Source organism: Juglans regia, chromosome 11 (genome assembly GCF_001411555.2).
Source record: "Juglans regia cultivar Chandler chromosome 11, Walnut 2.0, whole genome shotgun sequence".
NCBI lineage: Eukaryota > Viridiplantae > Streptophyta > Magnoliopsida > Fagales > Juglandaceae > Juglans > Juglans regia.
This window is the reverse complement of record NC_049911.1, coordinates 25677329-25696973: the sequence shown is the minus strand read 5'-3', so window position 1 is coordinate 25696973 and position 19645 is coordinate 25677329. Positions and strand designations below refer to the sequence as shown.

General features: G+C 33.8%; 3 protein-coding genes across 10 annotated transcripts; 1 reads left to right on the top strand and 2 right to left on the bottom strand.

Moving 5' to 3' along the window:
- Positions 1-937: 937 nt before the first annotated feature.
- On the bottom strand, positions 938-3468 carry LOC109007316. The gene is made up of 2 exons (XM_035695423.1): positions 2858-3468; positions 938-1684 (listed from the first exon to the last, which is right to left on the bottom strand). Exons 1-2 carry the CDS (start codon positions 3297-3299, stop codon positions 1131-1133), a joined length of 996 nt encoding a protein of 331 aa, XP_035551316.1. The 5' UTR covers positions 3300-3468; the 3' UTR covers positions 938-1130.
- Positions 3469-6869: 3401 nt separating this feature from the next.
- Positions 6870-10216, top strand: LOC109007317 (cytochrome c oxidase subunit 5C). Of its 2 annotated transcripts, none has more exons than XM_018986947.2 (2): positions 6870-7129; positions 9806-10216. In XM_018986947.2, exons 1-2 carry the CDS (start codon positions 6889-6891, stop codon positions 10027-10029), a joined length of 465 nt encoding a protein of 154 aa, XP_018842492.2. In that variant the 5' UTR covers positions 6870-6888; the 3' UTR covers positions 10030-10216. The 2 variants fall into 2 exon arrangements, with proteins under 2 accessions (XP_018842492.2, XP_018842493.1); XM_018986948.2 differs by having other exon boundaries at positions 6932-7043.
- Positions 10217-10565: 349 nt separating this feature from the next.
- Positions 10566-17867, bottom strand: LOC109007311 (probable glutamyl endopeptidase, chloroplastic). Of its 7 annotated transcripts, none has more exons than XM_018986927.2 (11): positions 17524-17867; positions 16097-17084; positions 15700-15828; positions 14775-15074; positions 14227-14685; positions 14017-14082; positions 12496-12556; positions 12256-12405; positions 11991-12128; positions 11390-11700; positions 10566-10981 (listed from the first exon to the last, which is right to left on the bottom strand). In XM_018986927.2, coding segments are annotated over exons 1-11 (2886 nt in total). In that variant the 5' UTR covers positions 17807-17867; the 3' UTR covers positions 10566-10980. The 7 variants fall into 7 exon arrangements, with proteins under 7 accessions (XP_018842472.1, XP_018842470.1, XP_018842471.1 ...); XM_018986925.2 differs by having other exon boundaries at positions 10566-11003; positions 17524-17839; XM_018986926.2 differs by having other exon boundaries at positions 10566-11003; positions 11402-11700; positions 17524-17839.
- Positions 17868-19645: the final 1778 nt, after the last annotated feature.

The window sequence follows — 19645 nt, the reverse complement described above, 5'->3', positions numbered from 1 at the left end:
GCTAGTGATGGCAGAAGGGATTCAATGCAATAGGGCCATGGACTTCCTTTCTTGAGAAATTAATGACCTATAAGTTTTTGAGAATTAGGATTTATAGGCATGGCAGGATGAATAAAATAATGACGTGAACATCTGTAGCATTTTTTTTATTATTGGCACATATTTTTGACAGTGTTGAAACTGCATGAGCCATGATGACAGTGTGCCAATAACAAATCAATGAAATGATGATATGATTTAACATTCCTCCTAGTGACATGTTGTGTGTTTGAAATTATATATATATTTATATATTTATACACTTTCCTTTCTCTTCTTTTTTTTTCCATGTATGAATTATTGATATGAGGTAACATGCCTCTTTGTGACTTGTTATGTGTTTGGATTATCTATATGTTGGGCAAAAGACCATTTGCAAAGTAGAGCTCTCTCTTTTTGAGAAGTTATGTACCTATCTTCTTGTTTTTTTTTTTATTATTATTATTTTAAAAAAAAAGGTCTATTTTGCTGGACAAATTTTTCTTCATATTTGTTAATTATTCATTCAAGGAAAACTTATTTTTCGTTTTATTTTTTTAATTAATATTGAGTTTTTGTGGGATCCCTTATCCCCATTCTGTTAAAAGAATTTAAATTTTATTTTGTATATAGAAATAATATTTTAAAAAAAATACATAACTTACTCCAATAAATGAGAATCCAGGATCACGTTATGCTGCACCATCAGCAAAGAACTAGAACACGCGGTGAACGCTTGTGTCTTTTTGCGTGTCTTGGAATATGTATGTAATAAATTGGCAAAATACAACCCAACCCAACTCTCCTAATTCGCTTGAATTAACGCATATTATAGTATAGTAAAAAACTATGTAAATTACGTTGAAAATATCAAATTAAAAGTTCACGAGCACACAACTATTTTACAACTCATTTCATCTAATTTGAATTTCAAATTTCATACAACCAGTCATCCATATTACACAAGATTGTAAAAGGACTAAAGGAGTAGTAAAAAGTGTGTATTACTATTTATCAATATACGAACTCTAAAATTCAAAGAGACCATTTATTAGAGTGGAAAAGAAATTAACGCAAAACAAAACACTGTTACAATGATCACTCCCTTAATTTCAAGCAGCAAAAACAGCCTCGACAATGGCATGCTTCTTCTTAGGATATCCCATGCCAAGCAGGTAACTGAGATACACCTTCCCATCCTTCACAGTTGCTGCTGTTGCCAGACGATGCGTCGGCCCCGACAATGTCGCAACCACGGAAGCTGTCTCCCACCCATCAGAACTCTCCACTAATCTCCCAGAAGGGTTCTTTGCAACCACGAGCTTTGTTGGAGAGAGTAACTCCAAACCATCTCCAAAGATCAGAGACCCTCCAACTACCTTTATCAACTTCACTTCCTGATCTGATCCCTTTGCTATATCAACCTTATACAGATTCCCACTAAAGGTATGAACCACAATCAAGAAACCGTCCGGATGGTATACAATTCCATTGAGTCCAACCAAGTTTCTGTGCCACTCTTTTGGAGAGAAGAGTGGGCTTGTTATGATGGATAGGAGCTTTCCATCAACCCCAACTTTCCAGATTTTATTACCTTTTCCATCAGCAACGTATGCATTTCCTTCTGCATCCACTGCTACATCCTCCGCGAAAGATTTCCCATCACCTACTCCATCCATTCAAAAGATTGGAAAATCGTGAGATGAACAAATTGACAAGTGGATGGATATACATTTGGTTTGACCTCGAGAAATATAATATTATAGCTACCACAAGATTCTTGGGTGTTTCACTTCAGATCCCCATCTTGACACTGAGCATATATTATACCTTATTTTATCATGTCACGCAAATGGCATTGTTAACAATATAATATAATGTTATCAAAAAAAAAAAAACAATATAATATAATAATTAAATTTATATCTTTCTATCAGTTTAAATTTTTAGACAATTAGTAATCTCACATATTATTAGAGTAGAGATTTTGACTCTACACTCTATTCTATTTAATTATATATTCTACATATTTGTTGATTCATTACGAATGGACTGGTTTGGATTTAAAAATGAGTTGAGATAACCTATGAATAGTAGAATAAAAATTACATTATTTATTATATTTAATGTGAAAATTTAAAAAAATTATTTTGACATTTAAAAAAATTAAAGTGTTTATTATATTTTATATAAAAATTTGATAAAATTGTAATAATGAGATGAGATGAGATGAAATAAGTTAAGTTGAGGTAAATTTTGAATGCAAACAACTCCTGAGTCTGACGCACACTTAAAAGAGAGTGATAAAAATATAATATAAATAATTAAATATATTTATTACTTAAACTTTTGAAATAAACGTTCTCAATATTATATTCTTAACGGGCATGTTCCTATTCTTTTACTCCTAAAATTAATTTCTGGTTACAGTATTGAGCAACTTGCATCTTTTTAACGGTTACATCCTTTTTAAGAGAACATGACCATATTAGATTTTTTGTTTGATTAGAGCAAAAGAAAGAAAATAGTCGGTGAGACAACTATGGTAACAGCAAACCTCGAATGCACCAAATAGGGTAACGTTAGAGAGAAGGTATTATAATAGTGTATATTTTGTACTCATTGTTATGTGATTGTTTTAAATTGATTATTCTCAACACTAGATATATAATCTACATTATGTCATATTAATTATGTCATATTATATGTATAAAATAGATACTCTTAATAATAATTTTTATCTATATTTATTCATTTTAAAATAGGTAAAGGGTTTGACGTGTCATGACGAGTACATCCTCCCAAATAAATGATATTCTTTACTGAGTTCTCAACTTACTCGGGCCACTGAGGTGCGTCAGAAACAACCGGTTCCACGTTGACAAATCATAAGCCGCCACCGCACCATACCGGTTTCCGATGGCATCTGCGATCGCCACTAAAAGCCGGTTCCTCGGCCGGTCAACGACGAGGCCGAAGGACCCATTTCCGGCCAAGTCAACGTCCTTGACCAACGGGACCTCCTGTAAGATCACGGTCTCGGGTGACTTCCCGTCCAGTTCCTCGGGAACTGAAAGCTGGCCCACACCACCTTCAAGGAAAGAGACGAGGAATCGACGGTTGAGATCGTCCCACTTGGCGCACTCGCGGAACCAGCCGGAGCTGTGGTAGTGGTAGACGTGGGTAGAGGGCCTGGCTATCTCGAGGGAGATGAGGTAGGCGATGGGTATGGCTGAGATGAGGAAGAGAAAGAGCAGGGAATTGGCAGAGCAACACGCCATCACAGATACAGATACAGAGAGAGAGAGAGAGAGAGAGAGACGTATAGTTTTGACTGCGAGTCTGTGAGCGAATGAGGGTGGGTGAGGTGTAGTAGCAGCTAGCAGGAGTCGGCAGGACTGTTTGCAGGAGTTTCTTTCATGGACTTTTTCGGGTGCTTAATTTATTTGTAGACGACGGAAAAATAAATGCAATATATGTATCCAAAATATATGAAAAAAAATCTAAACAATTTTTTATTATTCACGTAATTTTTACGCATAATATTATTTTATTTTTATTTTTTATTAAATATTTAATATATAACTAATAATTAAATTAATTTTAAAAAAATAAATTTTAAAAATTTTAAAAAATATGATATGCAAAATTTGAAAAGTTATGTATCATTGTTCAAATATATATGTATTATTATTATTATTATTATATATTATATAATTGGGTCGCTTTTTAATTTTTCTTTTTTAATTCGGAAAGTATTTAGAAGACTTGGGTCTATCATGGACTGTTGAATGCAGTTAGGAATCTTTGATAACCTTTAAAAATAAAAATGAAAAATGAAAAATAGGAATGAAATGGCAGAAATAGATGTGAATGAGTGGCAACTGCACCAACCAGCGATTGACTTTGAATGTGGAATGGGAACCCATTTACAATGAATTGGAAACATTGGTTTTGTCTTTGGATCTTCATTCCTTTGGCTTGATTTTGTTGAAAAACATCTAAAAAATATACTCCTAAAATGTGGGGAAAAAAAAAATACCCATTCTTTTACAAGTGGCGTTGGTTGGTTGGTTCAAACTATGTGGTCTTTAGGAGGACTGGTTGAGATTCTCCCCCTCCTAAGTTTATTTAACTTGTGTTTTAAAATTTGCATTTGAGAGAGCTTTTATATATATATATATATATTTTTAAGTTTTGTTACTCATCATCTTACGCACCATATATTATACTTTTTTTTAATTCTTTATAAATTAATTGAATTTTTCTACTTATCATCCATACCACCACATATTTAATAAGAAAAAATAAATAAAAATAAAAAATTACGTGTGATGTGTGTTAAGGGAAGATGAGTATAATTTTTCTTCTTTCTTTATTGTAGAGATTCATCCAACCAAATGGGTCGAAGAAACTACTTCCATCCTCATGAAATGCATGACAATAATCCTCGACCTACATAAAGTGTTAGAGAGATCAAGTGCATGTAACTGTTCTTAAAATAATTAAGCGGGATAAGGCTTAAAATATTAGACAGAAGCACGTGTAATTATGCTCTAAAGAGATAAAGATTTTATTATTATTTCAAATAAAAAGGATAGTATTCATTTTATATAAAACAAAAAATTATTTCACTTATTAATATGATATAAAATTATCAAAATATCCCATATTTTATTCTAAATATATACTACCCTTTTAAAAGCGAAATAGAGTAAAATTATTTATTCTTATATGAAATTGCAAGAAACTAAACATTATATCTTTTTTAAGAAGGTCATCCTCTCTGATAAGAGTTAGGGCCTGTGTGGATACAGATATAATCTCATCTTATATTATCTCATCTCGATTAATAATTTAATTATTATTTATAAATCATCTCATCTCACTATTCAAACGATGATTTTCAAACATGTCCTTAACAAAATAATTATCCCTTTTGTCCATTTACGGTGGGCTTTTAAAAAATCAGAGTTTTACTAAGCCCAAGAATCAAGTGTTTTCTTTATAGTGTGATCCACATGTGTTCCCAAGACCCAAAGTGTTCTCAGGTGTTGATATACCTCACGCACGAAATTGGTCTCTAATTAATGGGGTGTAAATTTGAATCAGAAAAACGGACCGATCGGACTAGTCTTTAGGGGTGTCAAATCGTATTAACAGATCGTATTCGTGTCGTATTAAAACATATATATTATACTATATAGATCAATCCTAACTCAACCTGTTAAGTTTATTGTGTCAAAATCTCAAACATACCACAACTCATTAATATAACGAGTGATGTCATGTCAGCTCATTTTGACCCATTTATATAAATAGGTTGAACAGATTCGAAATTAACTTGTTTGACCTAGTTAAGTTTAAAATAATTTTATATAAATGTTAAAATCACAATATCTATAAAAATATATATATAACAAATTATAAGTCCAAAATTAAAATTCAAACAATAAAAATATTGAAATTAAATATCAACAATTTATTTTTAGGCATAAGGGTATAATTATAACTTTCACTTTTTTAAAGGGTTATAACAGGTCAAAACAGGTTGACCCATTATCAATCCGTTAAGCAATCGTGTCTTAACAGGTCAATCTGTTTTGACTCGAACCCGTTAAGGCTAAACCATAAACCGTTTTTATCGTATTGTGTTCGTGTTTGGTTAACGGGTCGCGTCACATATTACCACCTCTAAGTCCGGGACCAGTTCTTGTAATCGTAAAACTAGTCGGATCAAGTCCGATCCTGGTTCCATGGTTTCCAATATCAGACCAGACCGGACCAAACTAACCCAGTTGGAAAAAAAATTTAATATTTTATATATATATAAGTTTTATACAAAATTAGTATCATACAAAATAATTTTTATATATAAGTTTGATATATAATATGTAATTATATATAAAATAATTTCATATTATAATTTATAAATTATAACATAAAATGTTAATCTTAAATATGAATATTTGTAATTTGTTTGATCATATTTTATTAATATAATTATATATAAGATAATGTTATTATAATTTAAAAAAATAAAAGTTTAATCTTAAATATGAAAATTTAATTTATCATGTGTTTTAAACATAATATATATATTTAAATTATTAATAACATTTTATTTATAGCTATACTAATATATAACTAATACCGATATATTATATATAGATATAGTATATGGTATATCTTATTTTTTTAATTACATGTATTGATGTTATAAATATATAAGTATATTATATGTTATAGTTGTATATCTAACTATAATATAAGTGAATAGATATATATATATAATTATAACTATATATGTAAGTATAACTATATATTATAGTAGTATATAATTATATAGTTGTATATATAAGTATAATATATTGTAGTATATAAGTATATATAATACTAATACTATCACTATAATAAATTACTATACTAATACCATCACTATAATACTATCAATAATATAGTTATATTAAATTAAACTCACCATAACAATTAACAAACTCACTATAGCTATAGTTAGACTTATACTAATATTGTTATACTAAATCACTATAAGTTTGTTTTAATAGGTTAAATCACTATAACAAAATATATATATAACTATTTATAGTATTAGTATTAGTATTAGTATTAGTATAGTATATAGTATTATCATGATAGTATCACTATAATAGTATAATATATAGTTAGTATTATAATATATAATATAGTATACTATATATACCATATATTAAGATTATACTATACTACACTATACTTTTTTTTTTTTTTTGAGAAATATACTATACTATACTATTCTATACTATACTATATATTATATATATATATATAATAGACTAAATTTTAGTCCCAAAGGCCAAACGGCGTCGTTTAATGGGGCTATATATATTACGGTTACATACTCTCCCCCACGCTTCCCCGCTCGACCATCTCTGCTCTGCCTCTCGAGTCCCTGAGTCCCCGCAGCCGTCTCTCACGCTCATCCCCTCTCTCACGCCGTCAACAGCCCCTCGCTTTCGACACTGTTGGTACGTTCTGTTCTCCTCTACTTCCAATTGTTCCCGAGGCTACAGAATCACAGATATTGTTTTCCCCTCTCTCGGAGAGCTAATCGGTATGTGAACATATATATGCTTTTTAATTTTCAAAATCTTCATTTACTTCATGAATCATTACAATGTTTCAATTCATTGCTAATTGATTCATTTCATTTAGGGTTTTTATAGAATTTACAGATTTGAGATTTAGGGTTTTTAACAGATTTCGAAATCTGATTAGGGTTGATATTTTATAGTTTTTTTTGTATATCTCCCCATCAAACTGAATCTGTATTTTATAATTGTGGAAGGTATAATTTTATATTTTAGGATTTAGGGTTTATATATGTTGTATAGCTCCCCATCGAGGATGAACATGTATAGTTCCCCATCCAGCCGAAAATAGCTTGATTTCTTTCCTTTTTGTTTTTGTGGGTAATTTTGTTTGTTTGTTCATATATATCTGTTAGTAGATTTGAACCTGATAAATTTTTTTGGGTTGCATGGATGTCAATAAGTGATTCTACTGTTTTGGTTTCTTGTATGTTCTGTGTTTTCTTGAATCATTACAATGTTTTATTGCATTGTGTGTATTCTCTTCTTGAATTTCTTTATGTGTATTCTGAGTGTATTCTTTTTGTGTGTATTCTTTATGATCGTTCTTGCATTGTGTGTATTCTCTATTTGAATTTTCTGTTATTGCATTGATGATTTTTCTTTCTCTATTAATCTTTATTATGTGTATTGATATAAGGAACCTAGAAGCTTTTTCTCTTGTGCTATGTAACGAGAGGTAGGGTACTTTGCCCTTTTGGCTTGTCGTTGCAATTCATGTACTTGAGATTCCTTTATATTAATTTATTTGGTGTCCATTGAACACTATTAAAAAGTCAGTTTTGGTTGATCCTTCTTTTTTTTGTGAACTGGTATCAATATGTGCATAACTGCATAGTGTAAAAACTTTAATGAGCTTCTGATTTAGGGTTTATTTTGTTGTTACAGTGTTTTTTTTTTTTTTATATCAGATTTTATATTTTTATAGCAGTTTTTTTTGTTACAGCACATTTTTTACATGGGAGCAGTTTTTTTATGGCAGATTTTTTTTATGGTAGATGATTAAAACCGGACCGGAATAGGTAAAACCGGAAGTACTGGTTTAGGGAGGTAACTGGTGCGTAATCGGTTTTTTGAAAATGCAAAACCGGTACATACCGGTTCGGTCCTAAATTTTGTCTAGAACTGGACTGGACCGGTTGCACCCCTACTAATTATCATGATCCATTTTGGGCCGAAAACCTTGAAGCTCAAGCCCTACAAATGAAGAAGAAAAAAAATATGAAAAACAGAAATCCCAAATCCGAGTGCTGAATACGATAACTCCAACAAACAAACATAGGGCTTTAGGACGCCACACTACTCGTCCATTTCTCAACAAGAGTAGGGCAAAACAGAGATTTAACCCAATACCACCAAAAAGTCGCAGCCATCACTGGGTTCCCCAATTTCTCTGGCTTTTGCCACAGATCAGAAATCTGATCAATTATTCAGCCAAAAGATTCCTTTGTCTACACCTCTGGTGAAGTTTTTGTTAACGATATTAATTTTGTTTTATGATTTTTTTTGTTATTGTAAGCTGTTTGCTCGTACAGTCTGCTTGGTTAATTTTGTTAATGATTCTTTCTTTTTTTTTCATCGTCTGTTTGGTTGGTGAGAAAGCGTTAGAAATAACTGAAACCTTAAGTGCTAGGTATCAGATATAAGTCATTGATGGCTCTATAGAAAACCCATCTAACTGAGCCTCTAACACGCGCGCTTTTATATTTGGATCTGGAATCAGTCATTATTTTTGCGAATGGTAAGGACAATGAACAGGTTGGTTTTTTATTTCTTAAGAGTTAAAATCTCAGAACTTTTTTTATCAGGAGTTGCGTTAGATTTCATTATTTTTTACTTATATTTTCTCGTGAAAAGTTGAGTTTTTAACTTTTTTTTCTATATACAAAGATCACGTGTAATTTTGTTCATTTTTCCTAGGCATGATGTTGCTCTCAAGTTATATTTAGATAATTTCAAAAACTAGTTTTACCAGGTCCTTTTGTACTCAAACTGAATAGTGTATTTAGATAACAATGTGATTTTCTTTATTTTGGGCCTTTGGTTTTTGACACTTGTTTTGTTTGCTGGTTCTTTGCGTTGAGTTGAATTCCAAATGTAAAGGAAACTATATATTTTCTTGGGGCTGAGAGGATCACAAAGGATTTAACTGTATAGTGAACATAATCTCACAGACCTATGATGATGGATGTAAATGTTAGTGTGCCAAAGTAGTTGACTGGAGTTGAGAAGTTTGCCCAGCTATGACTTATCAAAAAAAGAAGTTTTCCCAGATGTCGTGAAATGCAGAAACTTCGCTTCTGATGAACAAATATTTCTGGATTTATTTGTTAAAGTCTCTTCTTGGTTACTGAGTATTTGACCGTACAATTCAATGCCTGGTATGCTTCTGGTTGCAAATAAGATTGATTCTATCAGCACATGGGGCATGAAGATTAACACCTTTTGGAAGCTTGTATTAACAAGATTCCCAATATTCTTTAATGGACTGCATTGAGACCATTACCATTCTGTAATATTCCATTGTCAATCTGAGATATAGTTTAGTTGCTTTTGTTTTAATTTATTGATTTGTTACTAGTGCTTTCGGGCCTCTTAAGAAGGGGGAAAAAGATTAAAATTACATTTTCTACCTGCAGATTTTACAAGCTTCCTATTAAAAGAAGCAATGGCTGGTTCTAGGGTTGCCCATGCCACCTTGAAGGGACCAAGTGTTGTCAAGGAGATATGCATTGGAATAGTACTTGGTTTGGCTGCTGGTGGCCTCTGGAAAATGCATCACTGGAATGAGCAGAGGAAAGTGAGGCAATTTTATGACTTGTTGGAGAAGGGTGAGATTAGTGTTATCGCACAGGAAGAATAAATCTTCCTAGTTTCTGTCATGATTGTATGGGTACATCCAGTTGTTTGTTTCTAATTTTGTGTTCACTTCCATCTGGCTCCCGACTCTAAGATGAGCTTATTTTGGATTTTAAGCGAATAATATACTGTACTCATTTGCAGACTGCAGTGTTTGCTTTAAATAAGCACATGAGATTTCATGGTCTTTACTTGTGGTTTCTCTTATGATTGAACGGCCAAACAGAGTTCAAGCAGCCAATGTTTCCTAGAGAGGAGAAGAATAAAAGGGTTGGTTTCATATCATAGTTTAAGCTTTATAAAGTTTCATTTTCCATGTTAAAAAAGGACGGATAAGTGTTTAGCGGATAGACATATTCCCATTCGGTACGCGCCCATCTTTTGTAAATTTAGTTAGAAATTCACTGCCAAAGTAAAAGTGGTGCAAAATCCGCCCGTTATCTTTCTTGGGAGTTGGCTGGCTGGGTGGTATACCCCAACTGCTATGCCCAACCCAACGTGTAATATACTAATATGTCCAAACTTATATGAACAAACACAGAGACTGAAATTATTGCTCATTCTGCCATATCTAGCTAGTACAATAAATTCACAGATGAATGCTACAACCGATAGAAAATCCTTCAAATTACACCTTCGAGCGAAATAATGAGCTCTTATGCACTTGGACAACAAATAAATTAGTGCAAAAAGCTTTTTATGGGCACGAACAACCAATACAGAAAATACATCCCATAATCCACAAGGTAGTTATTGACAACTCACTATTTCTCGGTGCCGTAAAGCTTGGATCAAATGACATTTTGCGTTTCAATTATGAATTAGACTTTGGAAGCAGAGTTCAAAAACATGAAGTTGATGTCCGTCTGCACTGTTCCAAGCCGTCCAACTTCGAATTGTACACCATAGTCATGCTCCAGCTTTACCACCCGGTGGCCAATGATTGGCAATGTAATCTACACCTCATAGTTCAAAGAACTACGTAAGGAACAATGGTTAAACGAAATTGGACTAGGATAAATTATACGCAATCCTAATGTATTTGAGGCTTATGCTTGCACAAACCAGGTATGAGCAGAAAAGTATTAATGGAAAATTATTATCATGCAATTGGCTACAAATTATTGATATCCAGAGTTAAACATGTGGAAGCCTTCCTCTATATTTTGCACGACTTGAAAACAAAACTCACAACATATTTGACAGATAAGGGTAGCCAAGATCGAATAAATTGGCAAATAATATTTGGTGGGATCTTTTTACAGATGAATAACTTGACAACTTGGAAGGTTATCAAGTTTTGTTATCTTACTTTTGTTGTCCAAATATTTTCTTCTTACCCCATATATATTTCAAGAAATTACCATAATGATGACCTTGGATGAAGTTCTTCACATTCAAAATGTGATGCCTCTGGGCCACCACCTCCACTAGCAGCAGCTGCTTCACTTTTGGAATCAGTAGCCCCTTTGCTTGAATCATCTTTGGATGTGGGATCAACATCTGCATTTACATCAGAATTATTTGACACACAAAATTTCTGTAGCCATCTATCAGTTTCCCAGAGGACATGCATGATACTCTCCCGTGAGGCATAGCCATGGCTCTCAAATGGAAGAATCACTAGGCGACAAAGGGCACCGTGACCTTTCAGAGCGTTGAAGAAACGGTCAGACTGCAGGGAATGCCAAATACAAAATTAAGAGTGCAAGTAAAATGTGAACAAAAAAGAAGTGGCAAGTAAAGAAGTGTAGGTAAACAAGAAAAGAGCTAGTAGCCACAGAGAATAGGTTCAATCTCAGCACGACGAAAAACTAATTTTAAAAAGTGAAACTAATCAGTTAAAATCCATTAAGGACACTTGGATAATTCAATTCTTAATAGAATTGCTAGAAAAATGTTGAGCCAAACATGAATGACAACAAACTAAAGAGGAAAAGAAAGGTTTATCTTTTCCTGTTTTACCTGCATCGTTAAAGTTCCAGGATTATTGTCTTCTTCTCCATGGATGAGCAATATTGGCTTCTTAATTTTATTAGCTGACATGAAAGGACTCATCTCCACATAAGTGGTCGTGGCCTCCCAAAGAGTTCTGTCTTCATTCTACACAAATAGAGCTAAGAAGTCACTAGACCATCAAGAATTTAGATACGACACTAGGGGCAAAGAAACGGTTCAACTAAAAGCAGCTAGTCAGTTGAGTTAAAAATATATGGCATCAGTGTCCTACCTGAAAACCAAAAGGAGTAAGTGTTCTGTTGTAAGCACCGGAGCGAGCAATTCCACAACAGAAAAGATGGGGGGCATGTGCTAAGAGATTTGCAGTCATGAATGCACCATAGGAATGTCCCCCAACAGAGATTTTGTTTGGATGAGCCACCTTAACAAGGGAAGCACTTGAATGCTTTGGATCAAAAGTTCACCCTCGAATTACAAAAACAAAATTCTTATAAAAAATGAATCAGCTTACTCCACGTTGGATAACTTCCTGGACTGCAGCCTCCGCACTCGCAACCAACTGCTCTACATACCTACTCAAGGTATTTCAAATAGAGATCATGAAACTAGAAGTTAATAATGTTGTTTTTTTTTATCGAAACTTCAAATAGCTGGAAAAGAAAATCATACACAACCAAGCTTCTATGAAAGCTCATGAGACTCGGGATATAAATAAAGGTTGTCAGTTTTTTTTCCCCAGGCAAGATAACATCATAGTATAATAAAGGTGCAAAACGGGGGTGGGGCCCAATAAATGTCAATAACATTTGTTCCAACAAAAGACAAACTGCGAATTAGAGTTAACAAATTGATCACGTCCAATAGCTTAAAACACCATGAGAAGGACCACGCTAAATATCTCCACTACCTCAAGTTGGGGAGTATGAACAAATGGCAACTCCCGTCAAAAAGGGCAAAGGATCCCATGTTTAATGAGGATAGATGCAAGAGTCATTCCTTAAAGAACAGACGAAAAATATAATCCCGACAGCAGCATACACAGCACATGAGGTTCAAGCGTCAATGGAAATGGACAGATGATGGTGGGACTGGGCAAAAAGAGGAAGAGGAAGATAGTGGTGGTGCAAATGTGGTGAGGTAGATGCTAGAAACCAGAAAATCTAACTTCTCACCTCATTCCAAATCACTCTCTACAAAGGCTTTCTCATACTAAGTTTAGAGTGTGCCTCTTGGTGGGAAAGATCAAGCCTTTAATGGTCATAATTTTTTTTTTTTTTGGTGTCAGAACGGTGAGAAATAAATTTCAGTTTTCACTTATTTCCCACTGCAGCAAAAGTTTTTTCATACTCACTTGCCTAGTTTGGTTTGGTAGATGATCGATATCATCTCATCTCATATAATCATCACAACTTTCCCAAACTCACACACAAAATATAATAAACAAGTCAACTTTTTCAAATCTCAAAACAAAAATTATATTAAAAAATTATATTCTAACAATATTTCTTCAACTTTCAACTTTTATCTCATCTCATTTCATCTATGTAACCAAACGATGCCTTAGGGTTTGTTTGGGGTTGTGTTAAGAGTCTTAAAAAATGCTTAAATAGACTTAAAAGCGACGAGTCTTAAAAGTGCTTAAATAGATTTAAGTACTTTAATGATAAAATTATGTTGTTTGATTGATTCATATTAAAGTACTTTTCAACATTTTAAAAAAATATACGTTTAAGGAAGAGCTAAAAAGTGCATTTCAGAATTGATACTTTTCCTCAAACGTACTTTTCTGCATTTTTCGGAACGTAGTTACACTTTAAAAAAAAAAAAATCAATGGGTGAAAATACCCATATAACTTTCAAATAATTAGAGCTTTGCCATTGTCTTATCATATTGAGTGACAATCCCATTTTATCAGTATTTTCTATTTTAATTTGAATTTCAAATTTCAAATTTTAAACTTTTATCATTTTCAATAGCTGACACATCAGCATGTATGGTTTGTACATTCTTGAAAACATTCAATCAAGTTACCTGTCATTTGACTCCTCATTGCCCTCGCCAATAATAGGAATTGTTGGTCCTGATAGAATTGCAAACCTGTACATATCTGAGCAATCAGAAATTGGTATATCATGTTCACAACAAACCAGAAACTCAATGGAAGCAATGGGAAAGAGAATAATGACGACAAGCCAAAGACACCCAAAGAGAGTATAAGCAAACAATGGGGATAAATCATGCCTTCTAGCCAGCCAAAGGAGGGGTGATGTAGGACCTATGCCAGCAAATTCATTAGGAGAACCACGAACTTGTCCAGCAGCATCTTTGCTTTTAAATTCTCCAGGGTAAGACCAAATCAGACATGGAAGAGGGCCATCCTTTGATGGATCATAGCCTGGTGGCAGATATAATGTTGCAGTAAGTTGAACCCCATCCTTTCTCTGATACCTGATCATCTCTTTCTGCAATGATGTGAGTTGTGGATAGGGATGAGGGAAATTAGTGATTTGACATGCTTGTTTATCTGGCCAGATCAGGATGTAGTACTGGGTGTTTTCAGTTTTTGACTCTTTGGAAGTCAGTATTTTCAACTGATCAAGACGCAAATCCCCTTCTTTCAGATCAGACATTAAAGCAACAACAGTCTCATAATACTTTTCTTTGTCACTTTGCCATATTCGTTCTTTGTTGCCTGTATTTCTGTTAGTATTTGGTTTAGAACCCTATGGCAGCAACAATGAACATTTGGAAAGGAACATGCCAGAAACAAGAATTATTAAGAAACTTACATGTCAAACAGATCAAGGAATGGAATGTTCCCTTCAGGTGTAGCACCACTTCCGTTCAGTAAAATATATGTGCTTTCATCATTTTCCTTACTTACCTTTGCAATCACATAAGTTCCGGTGGGAGTTCTCCGCAGCATTGGAGAGCCAGGATCCGAGTACACATCTTCTGATGATCTATCAAATAGAATACGTGGACTAGAATCCTCAGATCCAGGAGAAACCACCCAGGTTCTCACTCGCCGCGTTTTGTACCAAGACTCATAAACTAGAGCTAGCGAATCATCACACCAAGAAATGCCTCTGTAATAATAGAAAAGGTAACATACATTAAAAAAAGGGCACAGATAGCTTTAAGATTGCATATTTTGTGTTTATCGTGCCCTACAGAAACTTTGACTATGGACATGAAAAGCAACTATCCCTAGCATCTGACCATACATTGGATTTCGTGTGTATTATAAGATCCAGAAGTCTAGGAATAAAATAAGTGCCTATGGCATCGCATCAATAGTATAGGTACATACAAACACCATCAAGCAACTATCCTGGGCAGAAAGTGTAAAGGTCCAGAATTTAACATGAATGAGCGGCCGATGTATGGTTATCAAACTTTTTTCTATATGACAGGTTAAGGCATGATTATAAACACATGCAAACATACACATAACTATGGAATAGTTGAGTTCACTGATGTGGACCATAATACATCTCCAACAAGTATTAAACCTATCATCACGTATTCATACTACATTAGTACCTTCTTGAGGTTGGCAAGTCTTCTAAAACAAGTTCTTGATAAACATCATAGCCATATAAATAAAACAGAGGTCAAATAATGTCAGAATTCTTCCAGCAACTTCAGCTTCAGACATTTGTGAGAAGATAACGGTGGATAAAACATCAATCATGTAGCTCATATTCATACCCATAACGAAGATCAAGTTGGTGTAAGATCGCTGGCTGTTCACGTTCTAGTGGCTCAGCAGGCTGTGTATAAACTATATCACGTGGCGAAACTTCCACTTTCGCATCACCTCCATCTTGCGTCTCTACCCTAAAAAAACTCAAAACAGTCAGGAGGAATTCAAACATTTTTTTAAAAAGTAAAATAAAAACCCAAGCATTTTAAAGTGAAACAAGTAGCTGAATGTTTACAGTGATGTGGAAAAAATCCCTGTAACTTGTTCTGCATTATTTTATACAACACTAAACGAAATCCTACTGATTTTAATTTATAATCTGTAATTACCAAATAGAGTGGGAACACAAAATAGTACAGCTATTTTTTCCCCAGACACGCTAATAGAATCTCAGATATGTACCAGTAGAGTGTTGATGGCTTATCTGCTCTCCAATTGATAGAGCGCATCCCTTTTCGCACACTATTGGATACAATGGGAATGTCCTCAGCAAGTGGCAAATCACAGAGTTCCCTAACAAACTTCCCATCAGTTGTCCACAAATCAACCTTCTTAGGAAATCTTCCGCACGGTACAATGAAAGAGTATGGTCTGTGAATTGAACTAATCAAAAGGTACTTCCCATCTGGGGAGGGGTCCATTGATGTATAGACAGCTGGTGGGCCGATTTCCTTCACTGTCCCATCCATAGAAGCCAATACAAGTTGTGTAGTTGTATAGTAGTCGAACAAATCTTCGTCATGTTCATCTTTAAGCAAATCCTGGAAAGTCCTAACTTGAATAATGTTTTTCTGCTCATTGGATTGTATCTTTGGGCCAGTGGGAACCAAAGGTTTACTTGGGGGGGCTCCACGGGATAAGGGGATGGTGGAAACTAACAGAGTAGAATTGTTTACCCAAACAAAATTGTCAAAAACCGCATTTAGATAGATATTGGGCGATTGAAACAAAGGTCTAGCATTCCCAGTCTCCACATCCGCAACCCATACTCTAAGCTTACTACTAGTGTTTTCTTCGTCATCAACTCGGATGCTGAATGCCAAATGCTGACCATCAAGTGACCACGTAACAAAATTGATCTTCGCACCATCGGGGTAACCATGTACCTCTTTCTCTGGCCCTAGGGTACCATCAGGCATTAACTGATGAATTCCAATACCCGTATAGAATGACATCCGACTCCTAGTATTATATCTTCCATCAATACGAATACCAGCCAACTTTTCCTCCTGTCTTGCTAGTTCTGCCAACGGAGGTAAAGCTCTCCGCTTAAGAAACAGTATCGTATCCCTGTGTGGCGAGAATGACAATGCAGGAAGCGGAGGAGCATCCACGATGTCCTTGATCTCCGGTGGAGGAAGACAATATCCAACTCCCAGTGTCGACTCGTCTGCATAATTTGAATCCAAAATACAAGTCAGCCACTTTAGATACAATCATCGGCTACACATATAGCAAGAAGCATTCCTTGCAAAGAATTTAAAGTCAAACTTGATAGTTGATCAATTGGATTCCATTGGAATACAGTAACAAGACTAGTTCGAGAATGCAAGAAATAAAAGTTCAAAGGGACTGCGAGCTGAAGAAAGTTCCAAATTAAATCATCGAACTCAAGGAATTAGAAACTCAAAAAAAAAATATCGCTTCCACAATCAGACCCGTATAGCAAGAAAGATTCTCAAGTTCAAAAGCTCTTGTGTTTACCAAAAACGAGATTCTTTAATTGACTAAACAAATTATCATCATCCCGGAAACAGTTCCACTGCTTAAAAAGATGAAACGAAAGCAAGTAACCAAAAGCCCATTTTCTAAGTTCTATTTCAAATTACCTTCATTTCCATTGGGAGCAGTATTGGAAGAAGAAGAAGAAGAAGATACGGCGCCGTTGTCTTCACCGGCCAAAGCGTTGATGGGGACGAGATTGGTGAATCGAGAGGCGGTCATGGTGGAGGCGGTTTTGAGGGAAGAAAAGGCGTTTCTGAAGGGACGGAGAGCGAGGAATGCGGGAGGAGAGAGGGAGAGAGATGAAGGGGAAAAGGGAGGGGAGCGAGCAGAGACGGAGAGAGCAAGGAGAGACAGGCTACGATGATAGACTTTGTGAACGTGCATCATCGGTTTTTAGAGTACTGAGCGGCGCAGTTTGTACTTCACTTTATTCTTCTTCTTTACTTTTGGTTCTGTGTCGTACTATCGCTACTTGCACCTTTCGGCATATCGCTACTTGCACTTGTTCAGTATATCGGTATATCCAATCGGACTTTGGAAACAAAATTTAAATAAAAAAAAAAAAAAAAAAGTTAATCTCAATTCAATTCATCTCAATTAATTTTATCATTATAATTTTTTTAAATTTTCATATAAAATATAATAAATAATTCAATTTTTTTAAATATCAAAATAATTTTTTTAAATTTTTATATAAAATATAATAAATAATTTAACTTTTATTTTATTATTTATAAACCATCTCAATTCATTTCAATTTATCTCTAAATCCAAATCACTCGTTGACAACTTCTTTCCTACATGTGAAATGTCAGTTCCAAAATAACCCTTTAAACAAGTGCGCCGATTACCTTTTCGATGGAATCTCTCCCTCGAGGCATCTCTCTTTAAAAAGCCTCCAAATCTGATTTTTATTGGAGGCTTTTTCTCTGCTCTCTTTCATTCTCATATTTTTTTATTTTTTTATTTTATCTATTAAGATAATTCTTTTTTTTTAATTTATTTATTTTTTTTAATATCAAAAAAATTAGTTCTATAATTTTTTGACAATTTTCAAGAGACACATACAATACAAGAAAACTCTTAAATTACAAATAGTTCTGAAGATAATAGCGGTTTTGCAAAGATCACCGCACGTGATCCTCAAGCACCATTCACAATTACAAGTGATCCTCACGTGTCACCCCTTCCGTCAACTTTTCTCGCCACACACGTCGAATAATCAAAATCGCCATCATCAATCTTTCAAATCTGACTATTGTGGTTGAAATGAGACAAACGTGTTACGTTCATACATCGTTACAGATTTTGAAGTCTAACAGAATTGGTTCAAATTGTAATTCGTCATTTTTCACATTTATTTTATTATTTTCTTTATTGTTTAATAAAAATAAGAAAATGAGTTTGTCTCTTATATGCTTGTATGAGGTCGAGTCTTCTCTTCCTATAAAGGATGAGATTGAATCTCTATTTAAGTAGAATATTATCTCTTTAATATTTGTCTACAGAGAATATCAACAGTAGTAAAAATTAGATCAGTCACAAAAAAAATATATATTAGGAGAATTCTAAATGCACTAATTAATTTATAAAATAATGATTGATATTAAGATATTCCAGTACGTATCGTTATAGATTTAAGTTTTTAATTATGACAATTTTTCTTAAAAAAACTAAAACTAAAACAAAAAAAACAAGCGCGCCAATTGGCTTAAAAAACAAGTGACACAAGTGGTGCGTGCAAGCCACCCAAATTGTTGAGTAAAAGAAAGATGCCATTCTTTTCTTTCTTTAGAAGAAGCGACACGTAGCACAATCTTGTCAACATGCCTCGAAGATATTTTATAGCTCCCAGACAATACCATGCAGGGAATTCAATGATACATATGAAGAGTAATATTAACTATTAAATTATCAACTATAAGTTATAACATAGCAAAAAAAAAAAAATTATAGGATCTATTTTTTACATCAGATTTGTGTTATGCTTACATAATTAAAATTTGAATAAATCATTACTCATTCATCCACGAAACCTTAATTATCTTGATTCTCAATGGCTCATTTGACCGTTAACTGTTAATTACGCACGATCTATCTTTTCAACTTTTAACACAATTTGTTCTTATTATTTTCCGTTTTATATATAATTAAGAACAGATCATACGTATTTCAATAAATAGATTCAATTTATCAACTTTCTTTAGTAAATATATATAGAAATAA

What these genes read in the sequence shown, in the direction of transcription:
- LOC109007311 (XM_035682821.1), bottom strand. Translation starts at nt 17,806, where the DNA reads ATGATGCACGTTCACAAAGTCTATCATCGTAGCCTGTCTCTCCTTGCT. An exon ending in AGGAAGTTATCCAACGTGGA is followed by an intron (nt 12,406 to 12,495) that starts GTAAGCTGATTC and finishes TCCCTTGTTAAG; the next exon opens with GTGGCTCATCCAAACAAAAT. An exon ending in TTACTCCTTTTGGTTTTCAG is followed by an intron (nt 12,129 to 12,255) that starts GTAGGACACTGA and finishes CTATTTGTGTAG; the next exon opens with AATGAAGACAGAACTCTTTG.
- LOC109007316 (XM_035695423.1), bottom strand. Translation starts at nt 3,299, where the DNA reads ATGGCGTGTTGCTCTGCCAATTCCCTGCTCTTTCTCTTCCTCATCTCA. An exon ending in GACGCACCTCAGTGGCCCGA is followed by an intron (nt 1,685 to 2,857) that starts GTAAGTTGAGAA and finishes TGGATGGAGTAG; the next exon opens with GTGATGGGAAATCTTTCGCG.
- LOC109007317 (XM_018986947.2), top strand. Translation starts at nt 6,889, where the DNA reads ATGGGGCTATATATATTACGGTTACATACTCTCCCCCACGCTTCCCCG. An exon ending in CTCTCTCGGAGAGCTAATCG is followed by an intron (nt 7,130 to 9,805) that starts GTATGTGAACAT and finishes TTCTACCTGCAG; the next exon opens with ATTTTACAAGCTTCCTATTA.